Source organism: Ochotona curzoniae, unplaced genomic scaffold (genome assembly GCF_017591425.1).
Source record: "Ochotona curzoniae isolate NIBS_2020 unplaced genomic scaffold, NIBS_Ocur_1.0 contig_2210, whole genome shotgun sequence".
Taxonomy (NCBI): Eukaryota; Metazoa; Chordata; class Mammalia; order Lagomorpha; family Ochotonidae; genus Ochotona; species Ochotona curzoniae.
Window position 1 is genome coordinate 7,646,886 of NW_024465369.1, and position 13,990 is coordinate 7,660,875.

Sequence of the window (13,990 nt, forward strand, 5' to 3'; positions counted from 1 at the left end):
AAATTCATAGCCTATGAAAAATAACATGCAATAGTCTTTAAAATATTTTCCCAATGCTGGGACTCCAGCAAAAGTTAAACGAGAATGGAAAATTGAGTGATTGAATCCTAAAAGGGCAGAGTTTTAAGTGCTAAGCCAAATCCTTTCAAATATATTTATAATATCCTATTACCACAGTATCTATTTCTTCCACACAGAAAACTATATGGGGAGAGGGAAGCAAAAAAGATGTGCGGAGTGAAGTGTTTTCATCAGGATACAAAATGCATATCCTGGATCGAAAGAAGAGAACGCCACACTTAGGAAACAATCACCTGTCTGGCGTTTAAAAATTTCAATATTTTTATGCTTTTGAGAGACAAGTAAAAAGATAACTATTATTAGCTGATTCACATTGCAATGCCTACAACGCACTGAGTCCACATGGTGTCAGGGACGCACCTGTTGCTCCCAGGTGGTTCATGAGCAGGAAGGCAGAATCCAGAGCAAAGCTGAGACTGGAACTCAGGACTTCTAAATTGAAAAACAGACATCCCAACTGGTCTTTCAGCTACTAAGTCAAACACTTCCTCACTACTGTCTTTTCAAAAGATTAACAACTGGGATAATTTAGAATTTCTATGTTGCATTTCTGAGTTTTGCACATTTAAACATTATTCTTGTAAAAATCCTTAAAATTTAGGTCAAGAATTCATATCAGAATGCTAAAATTAATGGAGCTTAACTATTTTGCCCAAGGTCACAGTCTTTAATTAGCAGACAGAAGCAAAACAAACAAACAAACAAAAACCATTGTTGCTTCTAGCACAAACTACTGAATCTCATCCAGCCCAGATCTTATGATCCCAGAGCTGCTTACCCAGTCCACTGCATTATATTAGTACACTTCAAAAGTCATCCCACAATGAGGTGAAGTCCCTGTACCAGATTATACATCAATGTACTTCTTCAAGAAACTGAAATACACACACACACACACACACACACACACACACACACACACACACCACATACACACATAGTGCATAAAGGAGAGGTTAGTAGCACAGCCACTGCATATAGCACTGATATCCCATATGGGAGGTTGGTTCAAATCAATGCTGCTCCATTTCCAATCAAGTTCCCTGCTAATAGCAGTGGAAGATCACTCCAATGTTTGGGTCCCTGTTACATCAGTGGGAGACCTGGATGCAACCCCAAGCTCCTGACTTGGACCTGACTCAACTGTGGTTGCTATGGCTACTTTAAGAATGGACCAGTAAATGGAAGACCCCCGAACCCTCCACCATCCTCCTCTTTTCTCACTTTCTATGTAACCTGAATTTTCAAATACAGACATACACACATACATACATGGGTTCATACAGCTAATTAGATAAATCATTTTAGCAAACAAAGTTCCAGGCAACAGCTTACTGTTTGACTCCCTTTTTCGATGAATAAAATTTGGGACACCATCACATTATTTGCAAGCAAAACACAAACAAAAACAAAACAAAAAGTGATGATCATGTGATTCATAAAACTTCAAAAAGTCACTGTCTGGTCCTTGAAGAAGTGTTGCCTCTCTTTCCAGACATTCCAGGTAGTAACAGAGAAGGAGCCTGGGGAGCATTCTGTCCTTCAATAAGATTCATTGGGCTGGATAGAGATAAAGAACTCTCCAAAGGCATAGCACCCTCTTACACTTCACTAAACCTGAGCTTCCCCAGTCAGCAGGGCTGCTGCCCTCCCACGACAAAGGGGTGTGTGAGATTCACTGTGCTTCAGGCCTCAAAGAATTGCAGGAAAGGTTCTCCTGGAGAAATTTAGGGATCGCCCCATTAGTTCACTTGGAAGACAGATAAAAGAGGCAGAGAAGCCAGAGGACAGAACTGGTCTTTCTGTAAAAGAAAATCAATTCTTTTTGGAAAATTTCAGGTAGCAAATGATGACACAAGTATGAATGAAAATCTCTTCTTTTCTGATTGTCTTTTGTCCTAGGGCAACTAACCAATTTCATTTCACAATCTAAAAAAGTATAGCAATTGCAATGAAAGACATGCAAATCACTCAATTTCAATTAAACTAATGAGTAGGGAAAAAATCAGTTATTGTTTCTCCAGACTAAAGTTTGCAAGAGATGAGCTGTCTCCATGGCAGCAGATGTACTTGAGGAAAGTTTCCAAAATATTATCCTCATTCTCTTGAGTGAATAGATGAACTATTCAAAAACATTGGTTGCAGTAATTAACTATTTAAAAATTCTTAGTAAGAATATTTTAGGAAAGAATAAAGCATCCCACAATTTTCAAAACTATCAATCCATAACCTAGCATTGTGTTAACTTACATGTCTCTGGGAGCCATCATATTCACACCTTTCTATTTTTCCTAGGCTGCCATCTGAGAAATAGAGCTTCTCCGTGCGGTGGTCGATGGTGAGTCCGTTGGGAGTGAGAATGTCTGTACTGATCACCACCTGTGCATTTTTCCCAGTTAGGGTTGATCTCATGATACTTGGATACTGTTCATTCCAGTTGGTCCAAAACATTAAACTAATGAAAATGAAAAATGCACTCATAAGCAAAATTATAACACAGTAACAGTATCAGTATAACATGGCAATGACAGTCTGTTTAAAAAGAAGCAACATATCTGTTCCCCTTGCAAAAGTCTCAGTTAGAAGATGACATATGTCATGACATATACACGTGTGTGTGTGATACATACATTTTTCTTCAGGTTTTAAGTAGAATACTGGAACCTATTTGTCAAATTTCTCTTTTCTGTGAATTCCTTCAAACAACAGGTAGTTAAATTGAATCAATTTGGTGCACAATGAAAGTTGATTTTAATCCAGAAAAAAGTGATTTTAACTTTCTAAGGATTGCAAGTATTCCCTAACTTTTTAATGTTGTGTTTTAGCAAGCCCAATATGATCATTTAGGACATAGTCATGCTATAGTTATGCTGACTATATTTCTCTTCACATGATTCTAAGCCAAATTCTCTCTCCCCTTCCGATTTGTATCTTAAATTTTTGCACTTTCTTTTCTATATATTATATACTTAAAAATTTTTCTTTGTTGGAAAGGCAGATATAAACAGAGGAGGAGAGACAGCGAGGAAGATCTTCCATCTGCTGGTTCACTCTTCAGGTGGCCACAATGGCTGAAGCTGAGTCAATCTGAAGCCAAGAGCCAGGAGCTTCTTCTGGATCTCCCAAAGGGCTGCAGGGTCCGAAGGCTTTGGGATGTCTCTGTTTCTTTCCCAGGCCACAAGCATGGAGCTGGATGGGAAACGGGGCTGCTACAACACGAAGCAGTGCCCGTATGGGATCCCAGTGCGTGTAAAGCGAGGCTTAAGCCACTAGTCTACCATGCCATACATGCTATATTTTAAAAAATATTTATTTTAAATAATTGAAGGTCAGAGTTAGAAAGATAGATGTAGAGCTGGTCTTTCATGTGTTTGTTCAATCCACAAATGGATGCAAGGACCAGTCCTGAACTGATTTGAAAGCAGGGAGCCAGAAGCTTCTTGGGCTCTCCCATATGGGTTTAGGATCTTGAGGACTTAGGCCATCTTCTGCTGCTTTCCAAGGCCATAAGTAGAGAACTGGGTCAGAAGTGGTACAGCTGGGACTTGAACCAGGAGAAGGATTAGCAACCCTGGCCACTGTATTGATTTCCTCTTTTTAAGTGTGAGTGTGTGTGTGTGTGTGTACATGTGCGCATGTGTGTAGACATACATATTCATTTTATTTGAAAGTATTACTGAGAGACAGGAGGGAGAGAAAGAGAAGATCCTTTTATCCACGGTCATATGTGTATTTTAAAGAGTACAATTATTTAGCATACATAGTTCCATAATTTTTATTTTTAGTCCATTCCTTATTAGAATTAAAAAGAGTTAATTTCACTGTTGTTTCTGGAATACTAGGCTGACTCTTAAAAACCCTAAATATGATACCTATTATTCATAAATAGTTCAGATTGCTTTAAATGTGTGTTATTCAGTTGGACTCTTAGGATGTCCTAGGATCATACATAAAAGCCTAAAGTATGCTGGGAAGGCTAGGAAGACCATTGTGCTCCAGATTCCAAGTCACTCCCCTCTATTATTATTATTACTTTAAAATTTATTTAACAGAAGCAGTTCTTTTTCTTGTTTATCTGTACTGCAAACTGGATTTATTTGATGATGGTAAAAGATACTGCGAGGTAATGCAGGTGTGTTCTAATCCAGCTGTCAGCCATTGCACCCCGGAAGGGGGTGGATGATGGCCAATGTTCGTGTTCCACAGCACTCACCCAAATGGGAGATGTATAGCATTCCTGTCTTCAATGTAGGCTCTGGTTCATGTCCTGGTTGATCCACTTCAATCCCAGTTCTCTGCTCATGGCCTGGGAAAAGTAGTGGGACATGGCCAAGTGCTTGGCATCCTACCACCAAGCTGGGAGACCCAACAGAAGCTTCTGGCTTCTGGCTTTGGCCAAAACAGATCTGAGAGTTGTGGTCACCTGGATAATAAAAAACTAGATGGAATATCTCCCACTGCCTCTCCCTCTCTACAGAGAAATATTTCAAACAAATAAACAAACAAACAAAAAAAAACATTTAAAACCTGTAACTACTGAAGAAATATGGGTTGTCATTTTATTATATTCTGGAGAACCACAACAAAAGTACTCTTTGTGACAAAGTACCAAAAATATTCTGTCTTGTGAATTGGTAAATTTTTAAAGAATCAATTTTATAAATGCACTTTTACTTGTAAAACAAGTAAACAACAGAAGACAAATAAACAAACAAGCAGCAAATGCTGCAGGTCAAGGGGACAGGGTTTGCGTTCCTACCACACACACAGAGATCTGGATTGAGGTCCAGGGTCCTCCTGCTTCTCGCCCTGTTAAGTCTTATTTTATGCATCTGGGGGAAGGAACCAGAGGTTTTGCGTGCCCTGGTTTTTTCTCAGTGTCTTCTTGTCTTTATTTCATACTTGAGGAAAACGAGAAGCCAGAGAGCTTGAGTTCTCACAGTTTTATAAATTGCTAATAACTGTGACACATTACTGCAATCTTATTTTGAATTCAGAATATTATTTCAAAATAATGTTAGTTAATACAGAAGAGTTATTAAATATTTGCCTTCATAAACATAATGGGAAAATACCTTTTTCCTTATTCTTTAGTTACATACAATCTTCAAATGAAAGCATGGCTGGTGTGTTTAATCCTAAATTTCAGTTCATCATATTCAGGAAAACATAGCAGATTTTCTCTTATATAATTAAGGAATAATATATTATGTGTAATGACCCTATGTAACTCACAATTGACTTACAAGCTCCTTTGATCAATTCTATATTCTCAGCGTAGGACATCGGTTTTTATCCTGACTCTTGGGTAACTGTTGATACAGGAAGCTGAACACTGCAATGTATGCTCTCCTGGCATAGGGCAGTAGTGTGTGCAGAGCCGGCCTGCTCTGCAAGGGCACACTAAGACCTGTGTCACTCTGAGCTAACAGACACTGGAGATAACTACATCCTCAGCTCTCAGTGTTCCCACGCTTTACACGTTGTTCAACTGAACAGATTACATACACTTAATCTCAAGAATTATTATTTTTATTCTTAGTTTTTAAATTAATGATTATTTGCACAATGAGTAGTAAATGCTATAGTCATTTCTCCTAAAGAGAAAAAGAAAAGGCCACTTATTCAGTCATCTGTCTTTGCTTTATATTCTTTAGTCTTCCTTTCCCACCTTTGTACAATGAAGGGCAAATTAGGTTTTTGTTTATTTGTTTCATTTAAGCACAAAAAGATTCTCTGATGAATAATTTTATTATATTGTATGCTAGTGTAAGATCACAGATGCATATTTTGCTTTTTTGTTGTTGTTTATCTAACCTGTGCTTTCAGTTCTTCCTATAATGGCATCCCCTAAAAAACGCAATGTTTAAAAATATTTGGTTGTGTTTTTTATTCTTTCAGTTTTACAACACAGCATATATCTGTACGATGTATAAGCAAACAAAAGCATACTACTTGGAATGTCTTTGTTTCTCATGATGAAAATGTAGTTGCACACAAAAATATTTTGGTTGTTTCTTTTCTCTGTATTTCAGTTGTAGAACTCTCACTGAAATAACTGAAGTAAAAATGCATCTTTTAAGTGACAAATTAATACTGGATTTTATATGTATAATTAAACCCTCTACGCATCAATGTCTTTGTTTTTCAGCTTTTCCAGCATTCAAATGTCCCTGTCTATTTTTCACTGAATCATTTTACTTTGTGTTTATTTGATCTACCATGGAGATGACACCTGGCATTTAAAGAAGCTTGACTGGAATTATTCACATCTACAAAGGTCTCATTTAAAAGCATGATTTCATTACTTGTGAAGAGAGAAATTAAAATTAATCCCTTTTAGAAATCTGACATTAATCTGCACAACTCTGCTGAGCAATGCTTAACTGACTATTCATCCACCCGCAAGTGCCTGTATCCCATTTGACCATCAGTTCATGTCCTGAGTCCTTTACTTTTGATCCAGCCCCATGCTTATGGCCTGGGCGAGCAGTGGAGGCTGGCCCAGAGCTTTGGGATCCAGTATCCACGTAGGAGACTAAAAGCTCCTGACTTCGGATTGGTTCAGCTCAGGCCATGGTGTCCATTTGGGCAGTGAGACAGCAGCTGCAAGATCTTTATTTATTTGTCTCTCCTTCATTCTGCAAAATGTGCCTTTCCAATAACATAAGTGATAAGTCTCTCTCTCTCTCTCTCTCTCTCTCTCTCTCCTCTCTCTCTCCCATACTTTTCTGGCAGAGAACATAAGATCAAATGTTCTTCCTTACTTCTGACATTCATCCAAGGCCAGCACGTGTGGGTGGTCGTCTTCCGACATGGAGATGACGGCTTCCCTGTCAAATGCTCCAGGTCGACTCTGATCCACTGAGTGTCGAGTTATGGATGAGGTAGTGGAACTGGTCCAGTATAGGGTATCCCAGGCTCGGTGATAGGCAAGTCCTTCGACAGAACCCACATCTGATGGGGGGAGGTAGGGATAAAAAGAGTTCATTTACATTATTATTTATCCATGGTACTTCAGGACAGAGAAGCACATAAATGAATATTCATACAATTATTATTGCATCTACTGCTTCTCCCAAAAATCTACAAAATAAAAATATAAAACTTGTTATGCCTTTGAATGATATCTGGCAACACACAAGAAAACACAGCTCTGAATTAGCATAGCTGTGATGGCCGTATTTTTGCAAAAACAGGTCATTACATATTCCTTTTGTCCTCACTCTGAGAAACAAAACTAAAGAATTTTCTTTTAGAATATGGCTGCATTCTCTCTGCCTTTCCTAACATACTAATTATTAATTTTGAAAATATATCCAATATGCTACAAATTAGAGATGGTTTTGAATATTATGTGTTAGCAATACCATTTAGTAAAATCATGATGAGTTTTTCCCTCAATATCATTGACATGAAAAAATTAAAAAGAAAGCAAACACATTAAAACAACAAATCTCTCAAAAAGCTGAAATCCAAATTCCAAATCCAACTTCACATCAAATAATGACAAATCATATTTTTACATCTTAATGTGATAAGCTCTTTATTCCAGTCAACTAATGTGATAGAAAACTAAAACAAAGAAAAATGAAATCAATTTTATGTAAGTGTGCTTTAAATGTTGTCATAAAAAGATAACAGGCAGTGCAGAAATCATAATATACAAAAATGACAGTGGAAAACAAAGTGATTATTTTTTTAAAATGTTTTCTCAGTCCTGTTGAATATCACATAGTACTGTTTAATTTTTCAGAGATTTGTTTTGAATCCATATTTAATTATAACAAATTATCATAGTCTGTCCTTCATGTTATCTTATATTCTCAGTTATAGCTCTTTGCCTGTTTAATTAAAGCATACACTCACAAATACACAAACACACATACACATTGTGGACTTAGACTAAGAAACATGACAAGCAGATTATTTTATATTACTTTTGACTTGATATGTCCCTAAAATTCAGAAATTATTCAATACTGTGCAAATAGCCAAGGAAAATATCATTTGTAGATTTTAGTTGGGTAAATATTTGATTTATAGATTAGTAGGATTTTGTTGGCAGGCAAATAACAATAATTAAAGATTCTGAAGCTTTGTTTGTGTCTATATTTGTGTCACCTGTTTTTTTGTACCTATAGAACAAAAAATCCAATAACTGTATCATTAAAACTACTGTTTTAAAATCGAATAATACCAAAATAAATAGCTGCTGTCTTCTAAATTGTGTTGCCTACATCATTGTATTTCATGTATAAATCTAATTTGAAGTTTATCTTGTTGTGCTTTGTTTCCTAGGAAGGAAATTGACATGTAAGGTCACAGGCCTGAACACATCAATGCAAAATTTTTATCCCATACCATGTGCTTTCAAAATCCTTTGTAATATCACAATTTGGAGATGGGATTAGCAGCTATTACTTGTTTTCAATCTGTATCAAGCTGGAATTCAACTAATGATTCATTAGTTTCAACTTGTCTGACTTTGAAATAGCTTCCTATTTGTATTGAGTGCCTAGGAATTTGATAATGATTAAAGATATTTCAGTAATAAACAAATGACCCAATCTGCTAAATTATTTTGTCCTTCAAATCACTCCAGCAATGCAGTTGACTCTATTATCAATAGTGGAACATGACACTCCCTCATCATTCATAAACAGAATGAGAAACAGCACTAGCCTAAAAATTCCAAGCCAATGTCTGCGTTGTGTCCTTCCCCTCAGTGACAGATCTTTGTCTTGGACACTTTTTCTTGCCAATCAGGAAAAATAAAAATTTGTTATCAACTCTGAAATGAACCCAATCCTTTTATTTTTCTATTGGTTGACATAATTCCATGGCTGTTTCACTGCACATTACATATCAATGTCAAGATACAATCTCTTATTTTTTTTGGAATTAAATGAAAACCTGGTGCTTCGTAATAACCAGGTGTTGCATGTTTAAATACATCAGCAATGTATTTCTTCCTATAATTTCACATAAAACTGCATTGTCACTAAAAAATTTCAAACTTAAAAATTGTGAAATACACTTTAGTTCACACAATATAAGGCAGCATCTTTGTCCATTTTGTAGTGTTTCACAATAGTGTGTGGGGACTTGGCAGCGTGTATATGCATGGAAAGTGTATGTGTATTTGAACAGTGATTTTCCCAAATTGGTTCCACAGTTCAAGAAATAACTTTAAGATATTAATATTTTGACAACAAAGGCCCATTTCAATAATTGAGTAGAGCATCATTCATCCAGTCCAGCATACCTATATTTAGCAAAGTACATTTATACAGTTAACCATCTTGGAAGTTCAGTATATAGAACAGACAATTAAGAAAATAACTAAAACAATGTCATTTAATCAGTTCCACACTTGCCTCCTCTCCACGGAGGCATCGGAAATGTGACGTATAAGTAGTTACAAACAGCACCTCTTCTTATCCCAGGCAGCATCTCTGCTTGCAGCTGAGAAATTCGTGTTTCTGTGTGTGTACTCTTTAATAGTTCAAAGAAAATCATTATGACTGAACAATATTCAGCCGGTTTACAGGGTAGAATGCAAACTCACTTGTGTTTCAATACAATAGCAGCAAACAATGCAAAAATGCAATTTAGAAGATAATTCTGTTTATAATAAATAGAGAGGAAGGGCAAGGAGGGAGGGAGGGAGAGAGAAAGAGACAAGAGAGAGAGGAGAGAAGAGAGGAGAAAAGAGAAGAGAAGAAAAAAGAGAAAAGAAAGGAGAGGAGAGGAGAGAAAAGAGAAGAGAAGAAAAAAGAGAAAAGAAAGGAGAGGAGAGGAGAGAAAAGAGAAGAGAAAAGAGAATGAAGGGATGAGAGACTGATGGAGGAATTTATCTTCCATTGCTGGTTTATTCTCCAAATGTCTGTTACAGGCTTGACTGAGCCAGGCCTGACACAGGAGTAAGGAACACCTAACTGGGTGGCACGTTTCCAAATACACAAGCCATCATCTGCTGATGCCAGCATGTACCTCTCTAGAAAGCTGGAGTGCAAATGGAGGTGGAACACTATTTCAGCCATTTGTATATTGGTTGGGGACATCAGAAAAGATAACAGAATCACTAAGGGTAATACAGAATAAGTAAATGTGAATTCATGTGGGGTTTTCAGAAGGAGGGGAATGATGGAAACATTCTCAGACCAAGGTGGCAATGCCTACAGAACACAGAGAACACCTTACAAACACTGAACTGTGTACTGCAAATGGGTGGATTCCATTGCTTGTGAATTATATCTTAATAAATAAATCTGGAAATGGCTTGAAGAAAATGATGTGGGACTAAGCATCAGTTGAATTTAGCAAATTTGAATTCTAACCTGATTTTTAAAAAATGGCATTTCTACTATGAATCCATTCACAGAGTTGTGATATCTAAATCATTTTTCACAACTTAAGCATCAGTAGAGTGTGCTAACAAGGTACTGTCTGAGGAATCTAATGCTAGTAGCTGTTTATGGATGTAGCAATATTCACTGTCAAATATTTGAAGTCTCAAATCGGATCATGCCTCAAAGACAGGAACATCCTGTACCTGAACCTTGTACCTTGCACCTGCATCTCTTGTTCTTAATTATTTTAACTGGTACAAAATAATTTCTGGCAGTCCAATTTACTGAAAAAAATACATTACAAACTAAAATTAATTTAAAGAATTCTATTAGAAGTAAACATTATTTTTGCAAGCAACTGAAAAACACAGGATATCCACTGAAATCTGGTACGTTTGATAGAGTAGCAGTCAACAAAATAAGATGGAATCAAGTTCTATTGCACACACCATCAGCTAGAATGTATAACGAAGAAGAATAGCAGTGAAAGTATCTGTGCAATTGTGCTACTCTTGGTCACCAGACTTTATCTCTTATTGTGATCAGAGAATGTAATGAAGCCATCTTTCATTTATATGTATCCATTAACTTTCACTCTCATCTCTCTAACAAGAGGATATTGAAGCTATTCAAATGGGTTTGGTTTGGAACAATTCTTTCCTATTCTCCCTTTTGTCCCTATTATCCTGCTTACTGAAACATTTTTTTTTCTAAAAGCAAATTTATTTTTACATTTACAGCTCTATCTTCAACAAAGACAAGCTTTTGTTATCTTCCCCAAGCTGCTTTAATTCCCTTGAACCTCAGCATTTCAAATATTTCCAAGCAGAAAGAGTCTTTGCTTTACATTGCATAACATAATAGACCTATTGATTTGGTTTGCCGAGAACAAAGGAACAGCTTGCCCTAAAAGAGCATGAAGCATATTTATACAACTTGAAGCTTTTAAGTGATAGGGATTCTTTTTTGAGGTTTTTTTTACGTTTAAAAATATTTGAGATCTAAGTTTCATCCAAGATTCAATATTTAGCTGAGAATTATACAGTCTCACAAGTGTGTCAACGATTTACCTCTAACTCATGTCACCATTGCCAGAAGCAAGATACAAGTCATGAAAAGATTGACCATATGGGTGGCTATCATTCCTTCTGTTCTTCTAACATACTCAGGGAAACATTCTTTTGCCATGACAAGCTAATGTGAGAACACACAGGGCTCCCAGAGAGGAGCATGAACTTTAAGCTGCCTCAAATCATCAGCTGCATCATACTGAACTTCCAGAGAAAGGCTTGGAGATGAGATATACACATGTACTTTCTCAGAAATACAATTGAAAGTCAGAGCAGCCATCCTGCTTTCATTCACAAGAAGTGAAATGAATCCTAAAAGCTAAACCCATAACAGCAAAATACTCCTGTGAAGGTGGTGTTTTCGGTCCATGTCTAAGTGCTTCATTGAGATCCATTAATTCCCCACAATTCACCCAAACCAGAAACATAAAAACAAAAGCAAAACCTTAACAGATTCACTCCTATTCACCTGCATCCCACTGGAGATGACAGTAACCTCATGGTATGATTGGGAGAAATTGGGTAGACCTTCTGGTCCATCCAAGTTATGACTAAAGAGTTTCTTCCATGTTTCTTTCATAGTGTTATCTGACATTTATACCAAGGTTTAAAATTGCCCCAAAGTGATCTGTGTTTGAAAATTATTTGTAAACAAACTTTTTAGAAAAAAAACACCTTAAACCCTACATTATTAATTATTGATGCTTTATTATATGCTATTGCACTTTACTGCTTTTCAAAGGCATAAAATCTGAGGGGGAAAAAGTGCAAACAGTCTTAATTATAGGCATATGAATGAATATTTTAGGGTCTCTAGCCACAGGACATGTGAACATGGGCCTTGAACAAAATGTGACATTATATACAGTGTGTGAGCTCTTCTCTATTAGTAAATTAGTCACTGCAAGAAAATGCACTCGCTGTAAACTTATCAACAATGCATGTTAAAATAACGATGTACAGACCATTCGCTGAACAAGCACAAGTATGTAGGTTCTGCTCCAATTGTCCTTCCTCTTTTGATTTCCAACCCCAAATGAACCAGGATCCTCTAAACTGAATGCATTCAGCATCAGTTAGAACCAGACTTTTGAAGCAAAAATAGGATTTCACCATCTCACTATATAATGTTTTCCCATTATGCCCACTCATGTCCAGATATTTGTTGAGGCATTATTAGTGCCATTATTTTTTCTAGGTTATTTTGCTTCTAGTTTGGGATTGTTTTGTTCTACGTTCCTATCACCTGACTTTGGTCCTTTTTGAGCCTCTGAAATGTGATTCTAGTCAAGTTGATACCTTCCTCTTTAGAGTTCTAGAGGACTATGAAACATGAGTTATTTTCTTTGCAATCTCTCAGTGATTTACCATCACATTGAGGACATAATATGACCCAAACCTGTCTGTCCAACTTCATCTCACAGTACATTCCTTACTTCATCTTTCTGGCCACAGTGTTTTGCATTGGAGAAATCCCACAGTTTTTCTTATGGCACTTGGAGTTTTCTCTGACTTCCTTTTCCATAAATCTGATATTTCTTGACCACAAAAGGGCTGATTTTTTCATCTAAGTCTTTTGCTTTGCATCACATAAAGATTCATTTTTATTAGTCATATATACAGAGAGGAGGAGAGACACAAAGGAAGATGTTCCATCCACTGATGCACTCCCCAAGTGGCTGCAATGGCCGGAACTGAGCCAATCCTAAGCCAGGAGGTCTCCCACATGGCTGCAAGGTCCCAAGGCTTTGGGCCATCCTCAGCTGCTATCCTAGGCCAGAGCAGGAGTCTGGATGGGAAGCAGTGCCACCGGGATTCAAACCAGCATCCATATGGGATCCTGGTGTGCAAGGCAAGGATTTTAGCCACTAGGCCCCAATTTTATTTTCCATTTGTGCTGTCTTTATATGTCTCACCACACTGGGAGGAGGGTAGAAATATGATCATCTCAGTTGTATCTCCAGCACAGGATGAAGTTCTAGACACACAGGAAGCAACTGAAATTATTTGTGAAACAAACTCTGTATGACGTTTTAGGTCCATTAGAAAGAAACTGAATACATACTTCAATCCTTACATTCCCAAAACCTAACAAACAGAAGAGTCACTGTGTAGTAAGAGGACAAACAGTTCAAATAATGGCTTTAAATCCAGATACCAGTTTATTTGACCCTATACAAATTCATTTGGCCCTTCTGTATTTTTATTTCTTTTAGTGTAGTGCAGAAATAGTATTAGGACCAAATTTATATGACATTTTGGTATAATTACATGTATTAACACATGTAAAGTGCTTAAAACAGTGTCCAACACAAGGTCACCAAATCTGTAGCATGGTTATTATTATTGAATTACTCTGCACAAGGCTACATCCAATTACGCTTAACAATGTTACCGCTCTGTTCAATAAACTACCATCCTCATTTTTCTATTTGTGAACTACTGGAGATAATAACATTTATGTTGCTGAGTTTCAGAAGTCTA

General features: G+C 36.8%; 1 protein-coding gene across 1 annotated transcript in view; it reads right to left on the reverse strand.

Annotated features, from left to right (window-relative positions):
• The window catches only part of LRP1B (LDL receptor related protein 1B), a 1,301,643-nt gene that overhangs the window by 308,825 nt on the left and 978,828 nt on the right, over window positions 1–13,990 (reverse strand). Inside the window, exons 41-42 of the mRNA XM_040971988.1 lie at window positions 6,849–7,038; window positions 2,332–2,536 (exon numbers count right to left, since the gene is read on the reverse strand). Of these exons, the coding sequence (XP_040827922.1) occupies window positions 2,332–2,536; window positions 6,849–7,038 (395 nt within the window). The remainder of the gene's footprint in view (window positions 1–2,331; window positions 2,537–6,848; window positions 7,039–13,990) is intronic.